At 42.9% G+C, this 25,900-nt stretch overlaps 1 protein-coding gene across 1 annotated transcript in view; it reads left to right on the forward strand.

The window, feature by feature from the left end:
• Positions 1-25,900, forward strand: part of CAPZA1 (capping actin protein of muscle Z-line subunit alpha 1) — a 50,539-nt gene that overhangs the window by 15,118 nt on the left and 9,521 nt on the right. Inside the window, exons 2-7 of the mRNA XM_062191973.1 lie at positions 10,854-10,917; positions 14,506-14,557; positions 17,396-17,459; positions 18,427-18,633; positions 20,402-20,481; positions 21,070-21,148. Of these exons, the coding sequence (XP_062047957.1) occupies positions 10,854-10,917; positions 14,506-14,557; positions 17,396-17,459; positions 18,427-18,633; positions 20,402-20,481; positions 21,070-21,148 (546 nt within the window). The remainder of the gene's footprint in view (positions 1-10,853; positions 10,918-14,505; positions 14,558-17,395; positions 17,460-18,426; positions 18,634-20,401; positions 20,482-21,069; positions 21,149-25,900) is intronic.

The following is a 25,900-nucleotide window of genomic DNA, read 5'->3' on the forward strand; positions in this document are numbered from 1 at the left end:
GTGGCCTGGGAAAGCAGTAGAAGACGGCCCAAGTCCTTGGGCCTCTGCATGGGAAACCCAGAGGAAGTTCCTGGCTCCTGGCTTCTGGCTTCGGATCAGCACAGCTCCGGCCATTGAGGCCATCTGGGGAGTGAACCAGCGGATGGAAGAACTCTCTCTCTGTCTCTACCTCTCTCTCTAACTCTGACTTTCAAATAAATAAATAAATCTTTAAGGAAAAAAAAAGAATATCTGGAAAAGAGGAATTTACTTTTCAGTCATTTAGTCATTTAAAGGGATTGCTCAATTTAGCTAGTTTTAAAATTTATGTATTTATCTTTTTTTTTTTTTTAAGATTTTTATTTATTTGAGAGGTAGAGTTACAGACAGTGAGAGACAGAGAGAAAGGTCTTCCTTCCATTGGTTCACTCCCCAAATGGCTGCAACGTCTGGAACTGCGCCAATCCAGAGCCAGGAGCTTCTTCCTGGTCTCCCACGCAGGTGCAGGGGCCCAAGCACCTGGGCCATCTTCTACTGCTTTTCCAGGCCATAGCAGAGAGCTGGATCAGAAGAGGAGCAGCCAGGACTAAAACTGGCGCCTGTATGGGATACAGGCGCCGCAAGCAGAGGATTAACCTACTGCGCCACGGTGCCGTCCCCAATTTGTTTATTTTTGTTCTGGAGACAGAGAAAGCGAAGACAGATTTATAGAGCTCTCATATGGTGGTTCACTCCCCAAATGCCCAGAATATCTAGGACTGGGCCAGTCCCGGTCCCCTACATGGGTGACAGGAAGCCAAACACTTCAGCCATCACTGCTGCCTTCCAGGGTGTGCATTAGTGGGAAGCTGGAACTGGAACCCAGACACATGCAGCATCTAAACTGCCAGGCCAAGTCCCACTCGTTGATTTAATAATTTTTAATATTTATTTTCACTTTATTTGAAAGGCAGAGAGAGGCAGACAAACAGATCTTCAATCCATTGGTTCACATCCCAAATGCTTGCAACATCCTGAACCAGGGCATTCTGAAGCCTGGAACTCAATCCAGGAATGGCAGGGATCTGTGCACATAAGCCATCATGTGCTACCTCACAGGGTAGATATTTACAGGAAGCTAGAATCAGAGTGGAGCAGGGACTGAAACTGGGGCTCTTATATGAGATACAGGTATCCTAGGCAGAGTCCTAATACCAAATACTCGTCCCTCTCTTTTTTTAAGAGACACAGAAAGAAAGAAAGCACACATGCATACTTTACTTCCAAAATGCCCACAATGGCCAGGAGTAGGCCAGGCTGAAACTGGGAGCTAGAAACTCAGTCTAAGTCTCTGCAGGGACCCGAATACTTGGCCAATCATCTGCTGCCATGCAGAGTGCACATTAGCAGGAACCTGGAACTGGAGGCTGAGCCGAGATGCTGTCATCTCAAGTGGCTGCCTAATGCTGAACTCCTAAGTGCTCCTTCTCTCTCCCAGATTCTTAAGGAGATAGTTCACTTTAGGGGACAGGTTGTGATTCAAAGACATTTTAAGAGATGGAAATTAAAAACCCATTAGCCAATTCAAGAGCCTTAATCTTATATTTTTGTCATAGTATCTCATAATACTTTAAGAAAACTTCCTTTGTGTCATTTTATTCAAAAGGGATTTTGTAAACATTTATTAATCATTTGCTATGTGCCATTTAATTTGCTAGACCTTGTATTGTATAGAAAAGGAAAGCAAGCCAGTTTACTTCCCAAAAACAGGAATCTTTGGGGACAGAATAGTGTCTAAACTAATAATGGATGCCAGTTGCTTGTGATGCCAGCATCCAATCTGAATGCCTGTTTTAGTCCTGGCTACTCCAGTTCTGATCCAGGTCCCTGCTAGTGTGCCTGGGAAAGCAGCAGAGGATGACGTAAGTGCTTGGGCTTTTGCCACCCAAGTGGGAGACCCAGATGAAGCTTCTAACTTCAGCCCGACCCTGCCACAAGAGAGTGGGACCTACAGGTGAAAGATAGCTCACTTGCTCGCTCTCTTTCTGCCTTTCAAATAAATAAATAAACCTTTTAAAAAAATTATTTAATAAGCTAAATATTTGAATTTTATACTTTTTGTAAATTCTTCCAATTTATTTTCTAAAGTGTCTTACTAAATTACAACGTGTGAAAACTCTTTAAAAATTAAGCCATTTCTTGGGAACAATGGAATATGACGTTCTCTGATTCTGTACAGATATTAGTAATGTAAATATGAAATTTTGAAGGGTCAATATTGTGGTATAGTGGGTTAGGCTGCTGTTTGCATGGCCAGCATCCCATATCAGATTGCTAGTTCCTGTTCCAGCTACTCTGCTTCCTATCCAGCTCCCTGCTAATGTGCCTAGGAGAATAGCAGAGGATGGCCTAAATGCTTAGGACCCTGCCACCTGTGTAGGAGATGAGACTGGAGTTCCTGGCTCCTGATTTCTGCCTAGCCCAGTCCTGGCTGTTGCAGCCGTTTGGGGAGTTAACCAGCCGACGGAAGATATTTCTCTCTCTCTTTCTTGCTCTGCCTTTCAAATAATAAATAAATACTTTATAAAAAATGAAATTTTGAATCTTGTTAAAATTGGCAAGGAAAATTCTGTTATGGGCATTTTACTTTGTCTACCTTTCAGTGAGGTTAGAAGATAGAGAGATTGAGAAAAAATTTAAATTTAGGAAAACTTACCCTTCATTGATTGTAGTTCTAAGTTTTAAATCCTCTATTAGATTTGAGAGAGTGGCATTGTGTATAAGGGTTAAGTTATTCCCTCTTTCATATGGAGCAGGGCTGGCATTGTGGCATAGCAGGTAAAGCTGCCACCTGCGGCGCTGGCATCCCATATGGTCCTAGCTACTTCACTTCTGATCCAGCTCCCTGGTAATGCACCTGGGGAAGCAGTGGCAGATGGCCCAAGTGCTTGCGCCCCTGCCATCCATGTGGGATACCTGGATGAAGCTCCTGGCTCCTGGCCTCGGACTGGCCCAGCTGCTGTCATTGCGGCCATTTGGGGAGTGAAACAGCAGATGGATGCATGTTCTCTTTTTCTCTCTCTGTCTCTCTCTCTCTAGCTCTGCCTTTCAAGTAAATAAATCTTTTTTAAAAAGATAAAATACACCCTTTACTGCAGATACCATGTGATGAATGCTATGTAGAGTGAAATTGTTACTTTATGAAATAGGGATAATTTTTAAAGCCTTTTTATTAAAGTAACAGTTCAGTTTTGCTCAACTAAAACCTCTATATTAGTGGTTCTCAACAGAGGGGTGTTGACATTCTTTTCTATGGGAAATGCCTGTTTTCTCCTTTGTTTCCTCATGCCAACCTTGAGAGTGATTGAAAATCTCTGATAGGGAAAGTGTCACTCCTCATTGTGTTACAGCAAAAATATTTTTGCAGTCACTAACTTCTTAGCCATTTCTTTTCCCCATTTCACTCTATTAAATTTCATTTTAATTTCCACCCACTTCTAAGCTGTATAAGTGAAACTTTGACTCAATTCCTAGTTTAAAAAAAATCTAAAAGAACAAAGCCAAATCCATGTTAATACTGCATAGTCTAATTGAAGTTTAGATTCAAGTTTCTTAAGACTTACTTACTTTATTTGAAAGAATCAGAGAGAGGCCAGCGCCGCTACTCACTGGGCTAATCCTCCGCCTGCGGCACGGCACCCTGGGTTCTGGTCCCAGTTGGGGCACCAGATTCTGTCCCAGTTGCTCCTCTTCCAGTTGAGCTCTCTGCTGTGGCCCAGGAGTGCAGTGGAGCATGGCCCAGGTCCTTGGGCCCTGCACCCTTATGGGAGACCAGGAGGAAGCACCTGGCTCCTGGCTTCTGATCAGCGCAGCGCACGGGCCGTGGTGGCCACTTGGGGGATGAGCCAACAGAAAAAGGAAGACCTTTCTCTCTGTCTCTCTCTCTCTCTCTCTCTCTCTCTCACTGTCTAACTCTGCCTGTCAAAAAGAAAAAAAAGAATCAGAGGGAGAGAGAGATCTTCCATCTGCTGGTTTACTTCCCAAATGGCCACAATGGTCAGGGCTGGACCAGGCTGAATCCAACAGCCAAGAGCTTCCTCTGTGTCTCCCACGTGGGTGCAGGGGCCGAAGGACTTGGGCCATCTTGCACTGTTTTTCCAGGCCCATTAGCAGGTAGCTGGATCAGAGGTGGAGCAGCTGGCATATGAACTGGCACCCATATGGGATGCTGGCACTGGGGACAGTGGCTTAACTCACTCAGCAGCAGCGCTGGCCCCTGTTCATTTATAGATGAGGATTATAGTGTCTTCTCTGCCTACTTTAACAAGCTATTTGAGCTATCAAGAGAGTTCTGTAAACAATAAAATAGTATTCGTTTCCATAGGGCCCATCCCAGGTCTTAGTCTTGAGTATACACCAGTGTACAAACATAACTAGCATCTGTGCCAGGGCTTGACAAACCATGATCTGTGGGCCAAATCCAGTCCTCGACCTGTTCTCACAAAACCTATGAGCTAATGTTTTTGAATAGTTGAAAACAGAAGACTAATATTTCATGACATAGAAGTTACATGGAATACAAATGTTAGAGCCCAGAACAAAATTTTATTGGCACATAATCAGGCTCATTTATTTATAGTTAGGACAGAAACTGTGTGGTCCACAAAGCCCTAAAATATTTAGTATCTTCCCTTCTATGTTAGCAATTTGCTGACCCCTGCTCTGTGCTCTTAGAAGTTTTTGGGGGATGTTATAAACTAAACATGTTTAGTGTGGGCTGGAAAAAAATAAAGTGGGTACAGCGGCTAGGATTGGGAATGGTGGGGAGGGTGTAGCAGCTTATTTAAATGTGAGAATTAGGAAAGGCTACTTTGTTTAGTAGGTGACATGAACAGAGACTTCAGTGAAAATGGGAGTGAGCTATATGATAGAAAACCATTTGTGGGCCGGCACCATGGCTCAATAGGCTAATCCTCCGCCTTGCGGCGCCGGCACACCGGGTTCTAGTCCCGGTCGGGGCACCGATCCTGTCCCGGTTGCCCCTCTTCCAGGCCAGCTCTCTGCTGTGGCCAGGGAGTGCAGTGGAGGATGGCCCAAGTGCTTGGGCCCTGCACCCCATGGGAGACCAGGAGAAGCACCTGGCTCCTGCCATTGGATCAGCGCGGTGCACCGGCCGTAGCGCACCTACCGCGGCGGCCATTGGAGGGTGAACCAACGGCAAAAGGAAGACCTTTCTCTCTGTCTCTCTCTCTCACTGTCCACTCTGCCTGTCAAAAATTAAAAAAAAAAAAAAAAAGAGAGAGAGAGAAGAAAAAAAAAAGTTAAAAAAAAAAAAAAGAAAGAAAACCATTTGTGAACTAGCTGGAGATTTAAATGGTGGTAAAGGGGAAGAGGAAGCCAAATTGTGCAGGGTCTTGTAGACCATGAAGCAGATTTTAGATTTTATACTGAGTATGTAAATCTATCATTATTATGTCTGTTCAAAGTGTTTTTATGGTGTTGTATTTAAATAGTCACAAATCAGCTTAACACTTGAAAGACTGTCATGATTATCTAATACCAAGTAATCCACAATTTTATTCATGCTCTCAGCAAATAACGTGGAATTCCCTGCCATGATCATGTGTTTTAGGAGCCCGTGTTGAAATCTTAGGATGATTACGTTATTTTACCACTCATTCAGTATTTCACCCTTGTCATAGCATATATCTTCAAATATCCCAACTCATTTAAAAACTGGGAGATGTTCTTTTAAAAAGTATTACTTTAATATAAATGATTCATTTGTTCAAAAGCTTTACTTTTCTTTTTTCTTTTTTTCTTTTTTTTTTTTTTTCGACAGGCAGAGTGGATAGTGAGAGAGAGAGACAGAGAGAAAGGTCTTCCTTTTCCGTTGGTTCATCCCCAAAGTGGCCACTGCGGCCAGCGCACCGTGCTGATCCAGTGGCAGGAGCCAGGTGCTTCTCCTGGTCTCCCATGCGGGTGCAGGGCCCAAGGACTTGGGCCATCCTCCAAGGCACTCCTGGGCCACAGCAGAGAGCTGGACTGGAAGAGGAGCGACCAGGATCGAATCCGGTGCCCCCACGGGGACTAGAACCTGGTGTGCCAGCGCCGCAGGCAGAGGATTAGCCTATTGAGCCGTGGCACCAGCCTAAAAAGCTTTACTTTTCAAAACAAAGAGTTAGTATGAAGAGTAGCATTGTTCAAATTAATTATCTTCAGTTCATTAAGACATGTCCCAGTTTGTACATATTGTTTCCTCTGTGTGGAATGCCATCCCTGGTATTACCTGCTCAGCCTCGAATTCACCTCAAAATGTCACTGCCTTTAAAGACCACTCCCCTTCTTTACATGTGTAGAGTTGATTGCACTCTGCATTTAATACCTGCTTGCTGTGTTTTATCTAGATGTCAGTTTCTTGAGGGTAAGACAATGTCTTACTCAGTCTAAAGTATTTACTTACTGATACTTATCTTCCTAATCTGCCAAATGGATGAACTATTACTTTGTTTGCAATGTACCTTGTCCATTATCCAAACTGTGTGTCATTTCATTTGTACCAATTCCATTAGATCTGTAACTTTTAAAAGTTTGGGGGAACTTCGGGAATATTATACAATCAAACATTTTGTTAGGCCGGCGCCATGGCTCAATAGGCTAATCCTCCGCCTTGCGGCGCCGGCACACCGAGTTCTAGTCCCGGTCGGGGCGCTGGATTCTGTCCCGGTTGCCCCTCTTCCAGGCCAGCTCTCTGCTGTGGCCAGGGAGTGCAGTGGAGGATAGCCCAAGTGCTTGGGCCCTGCACCCCATGGGAGACCAGGAGAAGCACCTGGCTCCTACCTTCGGATCAGCGTGGTGCGCTGGCCGCAGCGCGCAGGCCGCGGCAGCCATTGGAGGGTGAACCAACGGCAAAGGAAGACCTTTCTGTCTGTCTGTCTCTCTAACTGTCCATCTGCCTGTCCAAAAAAAAAAAAAAATTTTGTTATATAAGTGGTTTATAAAATGTTGCTGTGACTTTATTCCTTTTATGGAAGGTGCTTTTTTGGGTAGTGTATTAATATGTACATTTGTTTTTTGACTACAAACACTTTGCTTGATTGAAAAGAGTTTCACAGTTATATAAGTATTATAGGAAATTTACTTGGACGGAAAGTGGGATATACCATAGACTTCAGATTTGCCATATATAGACTAAAAAAAGAAAAGGTCTGTTATTCAAAGTAGATTAACTGATTTTCTTTTTAAATTACTTAGTTATTTGAAAGGCAGAGTTATATATAGAGAGAGATCTTCCATCCACTGGTTCTCTCTCCACATGTCTGCAACATCTGATGCTAGGCCAGGCTGGAGCCAAGAGCCAGGTGCTCCATCCAGGTCTACCATGGGTGGAAGGGGCCCAAGTACTTTGGGCCATCATCTGCTGTTTTCCCAGGTGCATTAGCAGGTAGCTGGGTCAGCATTGTGGAGTAGAGCTGGAACTTGGACTCATTTTCAGAAGATAAGCAATACATATAACTGTACTCAGCAGCAGCAAGTCTACTCCTCTACAAGCTACAGGTAACAGAATAGGCAAGTAAATTTGAATGGCAGCACCAAATGTGTATGAAAAACCAGTAGCATGAAAGGGAAGAACCAAACTCAACAGAGGGTCTAAATCTTAGGAAATAGTTGATAGGACAAGACTTTAAAATAAGTATAATTAATGTGCTCATAGTTTAAGTATATACTTATAAATAACTGTAGTTAATATGCATATTGTTGTGTACACACAAAATATATTAACAAAATCCTAGAAACTAAAAATATAGCAGATGGAATAATCGTCTGAATCCAATATGAGCAGAACTGAAGAGCATATTACTAAATTGGAAAAAGGGGCCTAGGAATTCTCCCCAAAGTATGAAATAACAACCAAAAAAATAGGATAAAAAATTAGATCTGCAGGCTAGACCCTATCATTTTTTTAAAGATTTATTTTATTTATTTATTATTCTATTTTATTTATTTGGAAGAGTTTTACAGAGAGAGGGAGAGCCGGAGAGTGCTGGTTTACTCCCCAAATGACTGCAACAGTCAGAGCCGAGCTGATCTGAAGCCAGGAGCCAGGAACTTCCCCCAGGTCTCCCATGTGGGTGCAGGGGCCCAAGGAGTTGGGCCATCTTCTGCTTTCCCAGGCCATAGTGGAGAGCTGGATCTGAAGTGGAGCAACCAGGACTTGAACCAGCGCCCATATGGGATGCTAGTGCTGCAGGCTAGGGTTTTTTTTTTTTTTTTTTTTTTTTTTTTTGACAGGCAGAGTGGACAGTGAGTTTTAGAAACAGAGAGAAAGGTCTTCCTTTACCATTGGTTCACCCTCCAGTGGCCGCTGCGGCCGGCGCACTGCGCTGATCCAAAGCCGGGAGCCAGGTGCTTCTCCTCGTCTCCCATGCGGGTGCAAGGCCCAAGCACTTGGGCCATCCTCCACTGCACTCCCTGGCCAGAGCAGAGAGCTGGCCTGGAAGAGGGGCAACCGGGACAGAATCCAGTGCCCCGACCGGGACTAGAACCTGGTGTGCCGGTGCTGCAGGCGGAGGATTCAGGCTAGGGTCTTAACCTGCTGCACCACAGCGCTGGTCCCATAGATCCTAACATTTTGGCATTTATTTATAATAGGAAGTCAAGAAAAGGAGAATGGCAAGAAATGTTTTCTATAGCATTATTTAGGAACCCTTCTACAGGGTTGAATGGTAGAACTGATAGAAGTCATCTTTATTTTACTTTTAAAATTAATGACACTGCTGGGGTAGAAGTTTGGCACAGCCATGAAGATGCCATTTGAGGTACCTGCAATCCCATATCAGAATGCCCTGGGTTCAAGTCTTAGTTCCACTCTCCATTCCAGCTTCCTGTAATGTATACCTTGGGAGGCAGCAGGTGGTGATACAAGTGATTGGGTCCCCACCAGCCGTGATGGAGACCTAGATTGAGTTCCTAGCTCCTTACTTTGACCTGGCCCAGCCTTGGCCATTGTGAGCATTTGGGAACTGAACCAGTGAAGGGAAGATCTCTTCTGTCTACCTTTCAAATAAAGAAAATAAATTAATTTAAAAAATTTGAAAGCTGAACCTAAAAATTAGTAATACTTCTTATCCCATTGTTGGGATTTTGACCTTTTATCCAATCCAATTAAAAGCTGGTAGTTTTGTCGTTTTGCGATACGGATTGGTTCTTGAATTTTAGTGTTGGGTTTTTTTTTTTTTTTTTTTTTTTTAAACAGGCAGAGTTAGACAGTGAGAGACACAGAGACAGAGAGAGAAAGGTCTTCCTTCCATTGGTTCACCCCCCAAATGGCTGCTACGGCCAGTGCGCTGCGCCAATCCGAAGCCAGGAGCCAGGTGCTTCTCCTGGTCTCCCATGCGGCTGCAGGGCCCAAGCACTTGGGCCATCCTTCACTGCACTCCCGGGCCACAGCAGAGAGCTGGCCTGGAAGAGGGGCAACCGGGACAGAATCCGGTGCCCCGACCGGGACTAGAACCCGGGGTGCCAGTGCCGCAGGGGGAGGATTAGCCTAGTGAGCCGCAGCACCGGCCAATGGTTTTTTTGTTTTGTTTTGTTTAGATTTATTTATTTATTTGAAAGTCAGAGTTACATAGAGAGAGGAGAGGCAGAGAAAGGTCTTCCATTTGATGGTTCACTCCCCAATTTCCCGCAACGGCCAGAGCTGCGCCGATCCGAAGCCAGGAGCCAGGAGCTTCTTCCGGGTCTCCCACACAGGTGCAGGGGCCCAAGGACTTGGGCCATCTTCTACTGCTTTCCCAGGCCATAGCAGAGAGCTGGATCGGAAGAGGAGCAGCCGGGACTAGAACCAACGCCCATATGGGATGCCAGCGCTTCAGGCCAGGGCGTTAACCCACTGTGCCACAGCGCCGCCCGGTTGTTGAATTTTAACAGTTTTTTCCAGCAAGAGTTGAGGTGATCACATGGAGTTGCTTAAATTTGTAAATGAAAATGATATTGGGGCCAGCACTGTGGTGTGGCAGGTTAGGCCTCTACCTGTGATGCTGACATCCATGTGGATGCAGGTTCCAGTTTGGCTGCTGCATTTCCAGTCCAGCTTCCTGTTGATGTACCTGGGAGGGTGGTGAAAGATGGCCGGAGTACTTGGGCCCTGCTACCAATGCAGGGGGCCTGAAAGAAGGCTCCTGGCTTTTGGCTTCAGATCAGCCCAGCTCTGGCTGTTGCAGCCATTTGGGGAATGAGCCAGTGAATGGAAGATTTCTAAGTGAGATAGGGTCATAACTCCATTTTTTCGAATGTAGTACTTTTTGACCAAAAACTGACCCTTCAGCTTTAAAATAAATAAATAAATAAAAGGATCAAAATAACATGTTTTTCCCAAAATCAGAAGATACCGATACTAGAAACAGCCATGGGTGTTCTGTGAAAAGAAAATCTGAAGGCTCCTAAACAATAAAAGTGTTTTGTTGGTTTTTTGTTTTTTTTTTTTTAAGATTTGATTATTTATTTGACAGAGTTACAGACAGTGAGAGGGAGAGACAGAGAGAAAGGTCTTCCATATGCTGGTTCACTCCCCAAACGGCCACAGCATGCGGAGCTGAGCCAATCCAAAGCCAGGAGCCAGGAGCTTCTTCCAGGTCTCCCACGAAGGTACAGGGCCCCAAGCACTTGGGGCCATGTTCCACTGTTTTCCCAGGCCATAGCAGGGAGCTGGATCAGAAGAGGAGCAGCTGGGACTAGAACTGCCACCCATATGGGATGCCAGTGCCAGCCCCATAAAAGTTTTAAAAAGTAGTATTATATCAAGGGATATGATAAAAATTTGTGATCTGTATTTCCTTTTCTTTTTATATGTTACTCTTCATAATTCTCATATTGTGAATTTTATTTCTCTTTAGGTACGCATAGCTGCTAAATTTATCACTCATGCACCCCCAGGAGAATTTAATGAAGTATTCAATGGTGAGTAAAGATTAGTATTTTGTTATTTTAAGCCCTTCTTAATTACTCTAATTTATTGAGTGCTTGTTATCTCTAAATCTTTATGATATGTTATAGCTAAGGAAATCAAGATTCAAAAAGGTTAAAATAATTTGTTCAAGATCACCCAGGTAGTAAATATCAAAGCAAGGATTCAAATCCAGGTCTGAATCAAAAGCAATGTCTTAACCCATAAATTACAATGTCTATAATATCTGAGAAAAGTTTAATATCAATAAATGCAGAAATAATGTTAAATGGTTTGTCATTATAAATCATGGATTAAAATATCTTCAAGGCTTTCACTTAGGAAGCCACATAATATAGGGCTAGTGGGGTAGAACTGATGGTATTCAAATAGTTTGCTAAATTTACAGATTCAGCTTTATCATCCCCTCAAGATTCTCATTAATTAGATCTTGGGTAGAATCAGGTCATCTGTGTTTTAGCAAGTTCTTTACCATGTAATTCTGAATCACAGTCAGTTTGGTTTCCAGTTTGGGAACCAGTATGCATTTACAACCTTCTATACTATTTGCTGTCTTAACACACCTACAAGATGAAAAGATAAGTGGAGCAAGAAGTTGGTCATCACAGTTCTATCTTAATTTATCTTTGTGTATCTGGGTTCCTTTTAGCGAACATTCATTTTGAAATTCTAGGTTTACAAAAGAAGCTTAGCTACTTGAATTGTGCTATACTCATCTGTGCCAGGCCCAGAGCCCAGCACTTGGTAGATCAATCAGTAACATCCACTGGTAAAAATAATGCAGAAACAGAGTAACTAAGAGAAACATATAAACATTTACTACCAGAAATATACACCACAGTAGAAGTAAATCAAGATATTCTTTATAAAATCACTTATAAATTTTGAATACTAGCCAAAGGGAAACAAATGCAACCTTATTTTTCCTTATCTTTTTTTCCATGTTGACTGAATATAGATTTCAGCAACTCAGCTTTTAGAAAGTTTTCTTTAAACTTGAACTTATAAGTTAGACAGTGAGAGAGAGACAGAGAGAAAGGTCTTCCTTCCATTGGTTCACCCTCTAAATGGCCACTACAGCCAGCGCTGCACCGATCCGAAACCAGGAGCCAGGTGCTTCCTCCTGGTCTCCCATGCAGGTGCATGGCCCAAGCACTTGGGCCATCCTCCGCTGTCCTCCCCGGTCACAGCAGAGAGCTGGACTGGAAGAGGAGCAACTGGGACTAGAACCCGGTGCCCATATGGGATGCCAGCCACAGGCGGAGGATTAGCCAAGTGAGCCACAGCGCCGGCCCATAAGTTCTTTTTTTAAAAAAGATTTATTTTATTTATTTGAAAGGCAGAGTTAGAGAGAGCAATCTTTTCGTCCACTGGTTCATTCCCCCAAATGGATGCAGTGGTAAGGGCTGGGCCTAGGTGAAGCCAGGAGCCTGGAACTCCATAAGGGTCCCTTACATGGGTGACAGGGGCCCAAGTACTTGTACCATCTTCTGATGCTTTTCCAGACACATTAGCAGAGAAGTGAAGCAACCTAGACTCCAACTGGCACCCGTATGTGATGTCAGTATAGTACACTGCGACAGCCTGCTGTGCCACAGCTCTAGCTCCTAAGATAAATTCTTGACTTAACAAAATTAATATCCTTTGTAGAATCCCCTTGTTTATTTCTCTTACCTGAAATCATAAAAACCATAAAATTATGAAAATAGTTGATACCAAAGCATTAGGATACGAGTTAGTGAACTGTGTATGTATGCTGTGAGTACTGTTTTTATTGGCACATGTTGGCCATTTTTCAGAAGCTCTAGGAGTCAGTGAGTGGCCTTTTGCATGTAATTAGCCTTTCCTCTTGGAATGAAGGCTTGGTAGTTTCTTAGTAACAAGGACGGTACTCTTCTTAAAAACGATGAAACTCTGCAACACATGGCTTTTTAAGATGGTTTTGGTTCCCCACATTGGATTATCCAAAGAGGAATGTGTTCAGAAATGCGCTGCCGCTTACTAATTACTGCCTGAGTTTTCTTGATCTGGTATTGTAGAACAACCTGCAATTCTTACTCTTGGGTCATTTCAAAGGAGTCATTTAAATATAGAATTAATGATCCTAACTGTAGCCCTCTGTAAATCATGTTTGTTCGCTATGAAATTCCTTGATAATTTATTATTGAATTATTATAGCACAAATAATTATATATATATGAACATTAACACCTGCATTTTTAGAATTTCTACACATACATTGTATCCAAAGACTAATTTTTTTTAAAGATTTATTTATTTTACTTGAAAGTCACAGTTACACAGAGAGAGGAGAGGCAGAGAAAGAGAGAGAGAGAGGTTTTCATCTACTGGTTCACTCTCCAGATGGCCGCAATGGCTGGAGCTGCACCGATCCGAAGCCAGGAGCCAGGAGCTTCTTCCAGGTTTCCCATGTGGGTGCAGGGGCCCAAGCACTTGGGCCATCTTCTACTGCTTTTCTATGCCATAGCAGAGAGCTGGATCAGAAGTGAGCAGCTGGGATTCAAACCAACACCCATATGCGATGCTGGCACCACAGGCGGCGGCTTTGCCCGCTATGCCACAACGCCGGCCCCAAAAAACTAATTTTAAAAATTTGCTAAAATTGGGGCCACTGCTGTGGCATAGCTGGTAAGGTGCTAGCATCCCATATGGGTAGCTGGTTTGAGTCTCAGCTGCTCTGTACCCTATCCAGCTCCCTGCTAATGCACCTGGAGAAACAGTGGAAGATGGCGCAAGTTCTTGGCCCAGCTCTGGCCATTGTGGCCATTTTGGAAGTGAACTAGCAGATGGAAGATCTCTCTCTCTCTCTCTCTACCTTTCAAATAAATAAATCTTGGGACCGACGCTGTGGTGTAGTAAGCTAAGCTTATGCCTACAGTGCCAGCATCCCATATGGGCTCCAGTTCGAGTCCCGGCCGCTCCTCTTTCGATCCAGCTCTCTGCTATGGCCTGGGAAACCAGTAGAAGATTGCCCAGCCACCCATGTTGGGGACCCAGAAGAAGCTCCTGGCTCCTGGCTTCAGATCAGCCCAGCACTGTCCTTTGTGGCCACTTTGAAAGTGAACCAGCAGATAGAAGACATTTCTCTGTCTCTCCCTCTCTCTGTCTGTAACTCTACCTCTCAAATAAGTAAAATCTTTAAATAAATAAATCTTTAAAAACGAGGCCGGCACCACGGCTCAATAGGCTAATCCTCTGCCTGCGGTGCCAGCACCCCGGGTTCTAGTCCCGGTCGGGGCGCCGGATTCTGTCCCGGTTGCCCCTCTTCCAGGCCAGCTCTCTGCTGTGGCCCAGGAGTACAGTGGAGGATGGCCCAAATCCTTGGGCCCTGCACCTGCATGGGAGACCAGGAGAAGCACCTGGCTCCTGGCTTCGGATCAGTGTGGTGCACCGGCCGCAGCAGCCATTGGAGGGTGAACCAACGGTAAAGGAAGACCTTCCTCTCTGTTTCTCTCTCCCTCTCACTGTCCACTCTGCCTGTCAAAAAAAAAATGTTAAAATTTGCTGAAATTTCTCAAATTTATCCTTTATTCAACATCTTAATATGTTTTCCTCCTCAGATGTCCGACTACTACTTAATAATGACAATCTCCTCAGGGAAGGGGCAGCACAGTAAGTATCTTTCCAACTCCACCTAGAGTATTATTCCAATGTTAATTAAACTATAATGACAGCAAACTGGAACTGTGCAAACTATAAGTTCAAAATACTTCATAATAAAGCAGTAGGTTTTAGCAATTTTAGTTTGTTATTTTTCTTAGAGAAAATTTCACCAAAATGTTGTTTACTTCCTCAAAGCTTTTTATTTGAACTTCTGGTTTTTGGTTCACGTATTCCCCATTATAGTAGCATTAATTTTAGCTCTTAACTTTTCTTTTATAGTTCTTCTAGTTCACGTTGAATTTTTTTTTAAATCTCCAGTTAGGGAAAGATTATGCTACTAGTAAGCAATAATAACAACTTTCAAATTGCCAAATAGAAACAGATAGCCATAATGTGCCTTTAATAGTTGGAATTAACTGGAAGATAAAAGCATAATTGTTCTGCCTAGTCATTGATTCTATATCACTGCCAGGCTAATTAATCTTTGTAAAATTTGTCATGCACTCAAAAACAGAGGTGATTTTTGTTGTTGTTGTTTTATCTTCTACATCAAATCTAAATGCTTTCTAGCTTTCAAGACCCCTTATTACCTGGCTTTTATCACTACTCTTCTCTTCAACACAGAGTTCTATTTCAGTTACTGTCTAATCAGCTGGCCCAGAGTTCATTGTGAATAGGAAATCAGAATTAGAAAATGGCTGGTGAGAACAAGGACATTGTGATGCATAACATCAAATAATTACAAAAGTCATTTCATGTGATATAGCTATAAAAAATTAATAGCTGTTACCCAGGAGACAATCACCTTCTGCCCTATATTCATGCTGCTTTTTTTTTTTTTTTTTTTTTTTTTTTTTTAGATTTATTCATTTTCTTTGAAAGGCAGAGAGAGAGAGGTCTTCCATCCACTGGCTCACTCCCCAAATGGCCGCAATGACTAGAGCTGAGCCAATCCAAAGCCAGGAGCTTCTTCCAGGTCTCCCATCTGAGTGCAGGCTTCCAAAGACTTGGGCCATCTTCCACTGCTTGCCCAGGCCATGGCACAGAGCTGGATTGGAAGTGGAGCATCTTGGACTTGAACTGGCAACCATATGGGATGCCAGTTCTGTGGGTGGAGGCTTAACCTACTTAGCCACAGTGCCAGTCCCAAGTAACAATATTTAAACATGTTTACATACTTGGGGCTAATTTTGAGTCTTCTGATTTTGTTAAAATTGCTACATATTTTAATTTAATTTTTTTCTTTTTTAAAGATTTGCTTATTTATTTGAAGTCAGTTACACAGAGAGAGAAGGAGAGGCAGAGAGAGAGGTCTTCTATCTGCTGGTTCACTCCACAGATGGCCGTAATGGCCGGAACTGTGCCAATCCGAAGCCAGGAGATTCTTCCAGGTCTCCCACGTGGGTGCAGGAGCCCAGGGACTTGGGCCACCTTCTGCTGCTTTCGCAGGCCATAGCAGAGAACTGGATTGGAAGTGGAGCAGCCAGTACTCGAACCAGAGCCCACAGTGCCGGCCCCTAAATTTTTTTTTCTTAATTTTGAGAGGGAAAGAGAGGGAGAAAAGGAACAGAGTTGGGGGAGAGAGGGAGACAGAGAGAGAACATAATCTTCTCTGCTAATTCATTCCCCAAGCACCTCTAATGGCTAGGGCTCAGCCAGGCAAAAGCTGACAGCAAGGAAGTGAGCCAGCGGATAGAAGATACCTCTCTCTCTCTAACTCTGCCCTTCAAATAACTGTGCCCTTCAAATAAATATTTTTTTAAATAAAAGACTGGTACTTTTCAAGAATGTAAGTATATTATATCCTCTTATAATGCAGCTTATTGCCCTCTTTATTTTACCTATCTTTTACTTTAGTTTACTTTGTAAGATGTACTAGGGAGCCACTGAAAATGAAGAATCTCAAAAATTATGCACTGTACAAATAAACATTAATATTAGGCAAGCACTTTGATGGTTGATGTCCAACAGCCTTTAAAATGACCTCTCCTCTGTACCTTAGGCCCTTTTCTCAGACTTGACTACTGCTCAATTATCAGTCTCACTTCACTTTTTTCCCATGTGAGATACCTTCTTATACTTAATTATGGCTTCTTCTATCCTGTCCTGCCTCAAAGAAATGAGGATAAAAAGAAATTTCATAAATCGTGTTACGTTGAAGATTCTTTTGAATACTGAAAGCTTCTGCCTAAATAGTTGAAACTGTTGACAATTCACAATAATCAGAATGCCTAAAAATTTATTTATTTTTCAAGGTTTAATTATTTATATGAAAGGCAGAGTTACAGAGAGGCACAGAGAGTGAGTTCTTCATTCGTTGGTTCACTACCCAAATGGCCATAATGGCCAGCTAGAGCCGAACCAATCCAAAACCAGGAGCCAGGAGCTTCTTCTAGGTCTCCAGTGCAGTTTCAGGGTCCCAAGGACTTGGGCCTTTTTCTATTGCTTTTCCCACCCATGGCAGGGAGCTGGATAGGAAGAGGAGCAACTGGGACTCAAACCAGCACTCATGTGGGATGCCAGCACTACAGGCAGCCACTTTACCTGATATGCCACAGCGCCAGCCTGAGAATGCCTAAAACTAGAATTGTCTAAGTGGAAGTTCTTTAGGATTAGGTGTAGAGGAAAAAAGGTAATTTAAGGGCATAAGGTACTTCTGAGCTCTCTGGAGTGCTTTCAGAAGGTTAAAAGACATTGTGTTAACACTGGACATCTGGAGACAAAGCACCAGGTAGTATGTTGACATCCCCTTTCATTGGACTATGAACTACCCTCTGTGTTTATTTATATGTAATTCTTTTCTTCCCTTCCACTTCCCTTTTCTTTTTTTAAATCTTTGTAAAACAGTGCATTTGCCCAGTATAACATGGATCAGTTCACGCCTGTGAAGATAGAAGGATATGAAGATCAGGTAATAATTTCTTGTGAGGTTATGCCATGTCATAGAGATTCTAGAAACCAAAGCAGTTGTCTGAATCAAGTGCTAAGTAGATTTGTGTCTTAATTTTTATAAATATTCTACATGTTAGGAAAGCCTTCCTCTCTCTGATAACCCTAGTAGTTTCTTTTTTTTATTTTATTTATTTATTTATTTATTTTGACAGGCAGAGTGGATAGTGAGAGAGAGAGACAGAGAGAAAGGTCTTCCTTTTTGCCGTTGGTTCACCCTCCAATGGCCGCTACGGCCGGCGCATCTCACTGATCCACAGCCAGGAGCCAGGTGCTTCTCCTGGTCTCCCATGCGGGTGCAGGGCCCAAGCACTTGGGCCATCCTCCACTGCCTTCCCGGGCCATAGCAGAGAGCTGGCCTGGAAGAGAGGCAACCGGGATAGAATCCGGCGCCCCAACCGGGACTAGAACCCAGTGTGCCGGCGCCGCAAGGCGGAGGATTAGCCTGTTAAGCCACTGCGCCGGCCCCTACTAGTTTCTTTTGATAAGAAAGGAGAGCTGCCCCGAACAAGAACAGTGAAAATAGAGAAGTTGAGTCTTCCTAGCTGTCTCTATTTCTCCATGGTAGGAGTACCAGGAGACATTATATTTAATGGAAAAAGAGGCATCCCCACTGAATTTTAGAATACTTGTTTAGGAATTTACTAGTTGGGAGCTAGTTACACACATATATATTTTATTTTTATTGCTCTTTGTATGTATTTTTGTTTGCAAACTATGTAATTTGTAGTATCTATTTTAAAAGCTCAGTAAATATGATTCAGGAATAATTTCATAAAATACGTGAAAAAAGAATGAGACTTAAGTCATTGTGAAAGAGAAATCTAAATGAAAAGTTAATTATCTTCCTCAGAATTTTAATTTTTTTAATGTGATAAAGAACCATCCTTTTTTTCAGAGTTATTCTTATTTATAATCCTCTTTGGAAGGTCTTAATTACAGAGCACGGTGACCTGGGTAATAGCAGATTTTTAGATCCAAGAAACAAAATTTCCTTTAAGTTTGATCACTTACGGAAAGAAGCAAGTGATCCCCAGCCAGAGGAAGTAGATGGAGGCTTGAAGTCTTGGAGAGAATCCTGTGACAGTGCGTTAAGAGCCTATGTGAAAGATCATTATTCCAACGGCTTCTGTACTGTTAAGTATCTGCCTATTTTATTATCAGAGTGTTTTATTTATTGCACTTACCTTGGGGGCTTTGGCTTGACAGCCATTACTTCTTTCTTCTTAGTTATGGTTTTCTTTCCATTTTAGCCCTGTATCATTTTTGAGTATAAATAAGTAGGAATTTTTAATGGAAAAATCCTTTTATAAACTCCAGGTAATATGTCAAAGTAAATGTTCCTAACAAAGGTACTTAGCTTAGACACGTGGAAAAAAAAGTTAAGATTTCTGGGTTTGGGGCTGGCACTGTGGCATAGTGGGTAAAACTGCCACCTGTAATTCTGGCATTCCACATTAGTGCTGGTTCAAGTCCTGGCTGCTCCACTTCTGATTCAGCTCTCTGCTATGGCCTGGCAAAGCAGTAGAAGATGGCCCCCAAGTGCTTGGGTCCTTGCACCCACGTGGGAGACCTATCTTCCATCCAGTGGTTCACTCCTCAAATGGCCACAATGGCAGGAGCTGGGCCAGGCCAAAGCCAGGAGCCAAGTGCTTCTTCCGGGTTTCCCACATGGGTGGCAGGGGCCCAGACACTTGGGCCATCTTCCACTGCTTTCCCAGGCACATTAGCAGGGAGCTGGATCGGAAGTGGAGCAGATGGGACTCGAACCAGCGTCCATATGGGATGCTGGCACTGCAGTTAGCAGCTTTATCCACTGGACCACAACACCGACCCTGTTGTGTATGCATTTTTACACAGAGCTGCTTCTGAATAGTTTATATATCTTCATTAGATAATCAGAATTATTTGAACCAGCAAACCAACTTGCTTCCCTTACTTGTCTCAATTATTTTCTTCCTGTCTACCTCTGTAAATGTGAACATTCCCCAAAACAATTTCCTTTTCTTAAAAGCTTACATCCATTTAATGGAGGAAAAGCAACACAGAGTTTTGTGTACACCAGTGTAGTTTATTCTCTCAAAGTCATAATCCTCGTCATATTGTTTTGCTGTTTTCTCCATTGCCTATAGAATAAAGTCTCAACTTTTTTTTTTTTTTTTTTAATATTTATTTATTTGAAAAGCAGACACACACACACACACACACACAACTTCTGTCTGCTTGCCCATACCCCGAATGCCCACAACAACCTGGGCTGGTCGAAGCTGAAGCCAGGAGTCAGGAACTCCATCTGGATCTCCCAGAATAGTGGAGGAACTGAGTACTTGAGCAATCGTATGCTGCCTTCCCAGCCACATTAGCAGGAAGCTAGATTAGAAGTGAAAGAGCCAGGACTTGAACCAGTACTCTGATACCAAATGCTAGCATCCTAAGTGAGAGCTCAGTGGTGCCAGGACACCCACTCCAAGTCTTCACATTGTACCTTATGTATACTACTATATAACCTAAATCTACAATCGTGTTTTGTCTCCCACTAGTCCACTTCACACACCCCCTTGCCATTCACTAAAGAAGCCCTGGGTTTCCTACCTGAGCTGTTTGCTCATCTTTATTCTCATTTCCTGCCTGTCAGTATCTCATCTGTCTGAAAGACCCAGCCTAAGTGGCATCTCCTTTGTACTCTTAAGAGCAGTATTTCCTTCTGTATGTATGGCACCATGCTCATTCCCAGAACTTGACACAAGCTCTGCCTTAATGTTCATATCTGATGAATGTTGTTGTTTAGTAAGCATACTCTGATTCTTTGTCTCCCCAAGGATTTAGCACACTGCTTTTAATGCAGTGGCTGTTGTGTAGGTTAAATGTGTTTTTGGAATCTAACTATTTATTTTCCAATAATAGGTGTATGCTAAAACTATAGATGGGCAGCAGACTATTATTGCATGTATTGAAAGCCACCAATTTCAGCCTAAAAACTTCTGGTAAGAAACAGATGTTCACTTCTGTTTGTATCTACTTTATATTGGAACAAAAACAGTGGTTGAGACTTGGGTTTTTAATCTCACTGGGTTGGGATAAGTTATTAGACTTAGAGACTCAATTCCCTATCTATAAAATAAGGGATTTAAACATTATTTATGTTGTTTCCCATCCTAAGGTTTTGTAGTTTTATCTTTTAAAAAATACTCTTATTGACCAAGAATAAGTGATTAATAAAGTACCCACTTGAAAGTTGGACTTAGTTGAGTTGGGGTTAATAATACTTGAGTTAATCACATAACTCAGCTTACACATCTGTATTTAGAAGAGCCTCCTGTGAATAAAATAGGCATTGTTTTCTACTTAAAAGGATAAAAAAGAAACATAGAAGTCAAAATAACTTAGAAAAGGCTATAGTTAAGCTACTTGAATCCAAAATTTTATCCAAGTAGGTACAGCCTTGGGTATTATCAAACTAGAAATGACTGTTCCCTTTTTCCCCTCTGTCCCAACTTTTCTTCAGTGACATATCACCTGTTTTCTTGTGCTTATTGCTAATTCTATAGTGTTTTGTATGTATGTTTTAATAGGAATGGTCGTTGGAGATCAGAGTGGAAATTCACCATCACACCACCTACAGCCCAAGTGGTTGGAGTGCTTAAGATTCAGGTGAGATTCTAACTTGTTTATAAATTATGGTTAATACTTCATGTCTTTAAAACAAACATGCAAGTTGACATTTGTTCTGGTATTAGTAATTATCAAACAGTAGTTTTAGGAAGGAATAAAATAATTATTAAGTTACTTCCTAGCACCTCTGTAACTTACTTCATATCTTTTATGTATATTTCATATGTGTGCATATATACAGTTGATCCTTGATCAACATGGGCAAGAATTGCATGGGTCCATGGATTGGGGGAGAGAGATTTGTGACAACCTGGAAACATTCACAGGTGCACCACAAAGTCCAGAAATACTGGGAAAAAAATTTAAGAAAAGTTAGGTATGTCATCAATGTACAAAATATATGTAGAGGGGCTGGCGCTGTGGCGTAGCCAGTAAAGCCGCCGCCTACAGTGCTGGCATCCCTTATCAGTGCTGGTTCGAGTCCCAGCTTTTCCACTTCTGATCCAGCTCTGTGCTATGGCCTGGGAAAGCATTACAAGATGGCCCAAGTCCTTGGGCCCCTACATCCATGTGGGAGACCTGGAAGATCTGTCAACTCCAGCCATTGTGGGCAACTGGGGAGTGAACCAGTGGATGGAAGACCGCTCTCTCTGCCTTTCCTCTCCCTGTGTAACTCTGACTTTCAAATAAATAAATAAATAAAAATATAAAGAAAAGTATATGTAGATATATATTATATATAAATATATATGTAGATAATGGTATTTTATCACTTACTGCCATAACATATACAGAAATCTATTATAAAAAATCAAAACTGGGCCGGTGCCATGGCTCATTAGGCTAATCCTCCACCTGCGGCTCCAGTACCCCAGGTTCTAGTCCCAGTTGGGGTGCTGGATTCTGTCCCAGTTGCTCCTCTTCCAGTCCAGCTCTCTGCTGTGGCCTGGGAAGGCAGTGGAGGATGGCCCAAGGGCTTGGGCCCTGCACCCCATGGGAGACCAGGAGGAAGCACCTGGCTTCTGGCTTTGGATTGGCGCAGCGCCGGCCTTGGCGGCCATTTGGGGGGTGAACCAACAGAAGGAAGACCTTTCTCTCTGTCTCTCTCTCTCACTGTCTAACTGCCTGTCAAAAAAAAAAAAATCAAAATCAAAACTGGGGCAGCATTTGGTGTAGCAGTTAAGACACCCACATACCATATTGGAGCTCCTGGTTTGAGTCCTACCTCCACTTCCGATCCAGCTTCTTCTTACTAATTCATGCTTGAGTTCCTGTACCCAAGAGAGCCTCAGATTGAGTTTTGGCCTTCCAGCTTCCTTTGGCCTGACCCAGCCCCAGCTGTTGCAGTCATTTGGGAATGAACCAGTAAATGGATGCTCGCGTGCACTTTCTCTTTTTTCTCCATATGTCTTTCAGATAAAATGGAAAAGAAAAGGTTAAAACTTAACAAAACACACACAAACATAAACTTTACATGCACCATTCACAGGTGAGAGAAATATAAACAGATCTAAAGATGCAGTATTGAATAATAGCTGCATTAAATTACTGTAGTACATAGTATACTCACCACTGTGATAATTTTGTGACCTCCTCCTGTTGCTGCTGTGGTGAGCTCAAGTGTGGCAAGTACCTGCCTAAAATGTCGTGTAAAACTAATCCTCTCCATTAAATTACATAGCTCAGTAAAAAGTTATCTCATTTCTTGCATGTTTTTTACTACATACAAAATATGTTTTCATCAATTATATTATCAGTAAAGCTTCTAGTAAACAGCAGGCTAATAGGTATGTTTTTGAGAAGTAAAAAGTTACCTGCAAAATTTTTTTAAGATGTATTTTAGGGGCTGGCATTGTAGCATAACAAGTTAAGCCACCATCTGCAGCTTATGGGCGCTGGTTCGGGTCCCAGCTGCTCCGCTTCCAAATTGGTTCCTTGCTAATGGCCTGGGAAAAGCAGGGGAGGATGACCCAACTGCTTAGGCCTCTGCACCCACATAGGCGCAGGAGTCCAAGCACTTGGGCTATCCTCCACTGCTTTCCCATACACATTAGCAGGTTGCTGGATTGAATGTGGAGCAGCCTGGTCCTAACTGATTCCAGTATAGGATGCCCACATCCCAGGCAAAGGCTTAACCTGCTATGCCACAGTGCTGGCCCTGCATTGTTTTTTGGTTTTGGTTTTTTCTTTTGGACAGATTTTTAAATAAATGAAACTAATTTAAAATATAATGTAGGAACTACAAACAATAACTAGTTGTCTTGTGATATAAATAGTCGAGTAGATTTCTAATTTGGTATCAGTACAAGTGGACAACTGAATAAGGCAACAGTTAATTCATTTCATTCCTGTTTGGATTGAAGTCTTCTAATATCTTAGAAGTGGTTTTATTTTGTAAATTCTGAGTGATTAACTCGAAGATCAAATTAAACAGTTATAAGTGAGAATATCCATACCAAATGGTACTTATATTATGTTAAGTTTTGCTTTAATAACAATTAGAGTTGTCCTTTTTTAGTGGTATAAATTAAAGAGCATATGTAGTAAGTTTTATCTATACCCATTTTTTTAAGATTGATTTATTTATTTGAAAGTCATTTACACAGAGAGAGTGAGCTTCCATCCCCTGGTTTACTTCCTAAACGGCTGCAACGGTCAGCATTGGGCCAGGCAGAAGCCAGGAGCTTCATCCAGGTCTTCCACATGTTTGCAGGGGCCCAAGCTCTTAAGCTATCTTCCACTGCTTTCCCAGGTGCATTAGCAAGGAACTGGATCAGAAGAGGATCAACTGAGACTTGAGCTGGTACCCATATGGAATGCCAGTGCTGCAGACGGCTGCTTAACCCACTGGGCCATAGCGTTGGCCCCCCATTTTTTTCATGCATCCCCATAGCTTCCTGTCCCAAGTAGCTTCTGGCCATAAGAGTATGCCCAAGCCAAAGTACTTCACTAGAAGTAGTAAAGTGTTGAGAATTGATGGTAAATATGCCAGCTTCCTCTCCCCTCAGGTCGGACAACTCTGAAGTTGAAGTATGTCCTGCTTGTTCTTCCATAGCCTAATCCCTGCAGCTGTAACTTGCCTGTTAACACATCTGTGGTACTTATTTCCCTTCTATATCTTACCTCCTCAGTCCCTACTGGTGCTTCCTAATATTATCCACAAAACCAGCTGCTTGTCCTCTAATCTTTATCTGGGAGTCTGCTTCTAACCTGACCTAACCTAACCTGAGACAGCGTATTGTTTTGCTTTTTGTTAACCAAATCTACGAGTAACCTGATTCTTTGTACCTCCTGTTAACTATAGCATCAGCATTAACCTGGCAGCTTACTCTAAATTTGTGTAAGTAAATTTATCTCCCTTCTAGATGGATGTAGTTATTTGTATGTTAACTTTGCCAGTGCAAAGATCACAAAAGGTGATCATTTCTGATAACAAGCCCCAATATGCAGACCTTCATTTGTACCTTTTTGGCATAAATTGTCTGATCACACTTTTAGGAAAGATTTACTTCATTTATACACATACACACGCACACATATTAGATTTATTTATTTATTTGAAAGGTGGCGTTACAGAAAGGGAGAGTCAGAGTCAGAGAGAGAGAAGTCTTCCATCTGCTGGTTCACTCAGAGAGCTGTTATGGGAAGTGAAACAGCCAGGTCTCAAGCCAGCGTCCATATGCAGGCAGGATGCAGGCACTTCAGGAGGAGGCTTAAACCGCTTCGCCACAGTGCCAGCCCCATAAGTATTTTTTGTTGTTGTTGTTGTTGTTGTTTTTTAAGATTTATTTATTTATTTGCAAGCCAGAGTTAGGGAGAGGTAGTAGGGGGTGTCTTCCATCTGCTGGTTCACTCCCCAACTGGCCACAATGGCTGGAGCTGCGCCCATTCGAAGCCAGGAGCCAGGAGCTTCTTCAGGGTCTCCCACATGGGTGCAGGGGCCCAAGGACTTGGGCCATATTCTGTTGCTTTCCCAGGCCATACCAGAGAGCTGGATCAGAAGTGGAGCAGCTGAGACTCGAACTGCTGCCCATATGGGATGCCGGCACTGCACGCGGCAGCTTTACCTGCTACACAACAGTGCCAGCCCTGTATATATGTGTTTTTTTTTTTTTTTTTTTTTGGCAGGCAGAGTGGATAGTGAGAGAGAGAGAGACAGAGAGAAAGGTCTTCCTTTTTGCTGTTGGTTCACCCTCCAATGGCCGCCGCGGCTGGCGCATCTTGCTGATCCGAAGCCAGGAGCCAGGTGCTTCTGGTCTCCCATGCGGGTGCAGGGCCCAAGCACTTGGGCCATCCTCCACTGCCTTCCCGGGCCATAGCAGAGAGCTGGCCTGGAAGAGGGGCAACCGGGATAGAATCCTGCGCCCCAACCGGGACTAGAACCCAGTGTGCCGGCGCTGCAAGGTGGAGGATTAGCCTGTTAAGCCACGGCGCCAGCCTGTATATATGTTTTTAAAATGAGAGTGAGACATGGGCATTTAGCTTAGCGGTAAACATGCTAATTAGGATGCCCCTGTTCCACATACAAGAATTCGGGTTCATTACCTTGCCTGGCTGCTGACTCTAGTTTCCTGCCAGTGCAGACCCTGGAAGGCAGCAGTATTGGCTAAAATAATTGGGTTCCCATGGCCCCCATGGGAAATTAGTCCCTTGCTTCTGACTCTTAGCTCATGGCTTTCAGCTTTGGCCTAACCAGGTCCCTGCCATTGCAGTTGTGAATTCTCCATTTCTCTATTTCTCTCTCTCCCTCCCTCTCCCTTTCTCCCTCTCCCTCTCCCTCTCTCCTTCTCC

The sequence above is a fragment of the Lepus europaeus genome, chromosome 5, assembly GCF_033115175.1.
Source record: "Lepus europaeus isolate LE1 chromosome 5, mLepTim1.pri, whole genome shotgun sequence".
Taxonomy (NCBI): domain Eukaryota; kingdom Metazoa; phylum Chordata; class Mammalia; order Lagomorpha; family Leporidae; genus Lepus; species Lepus europaeus.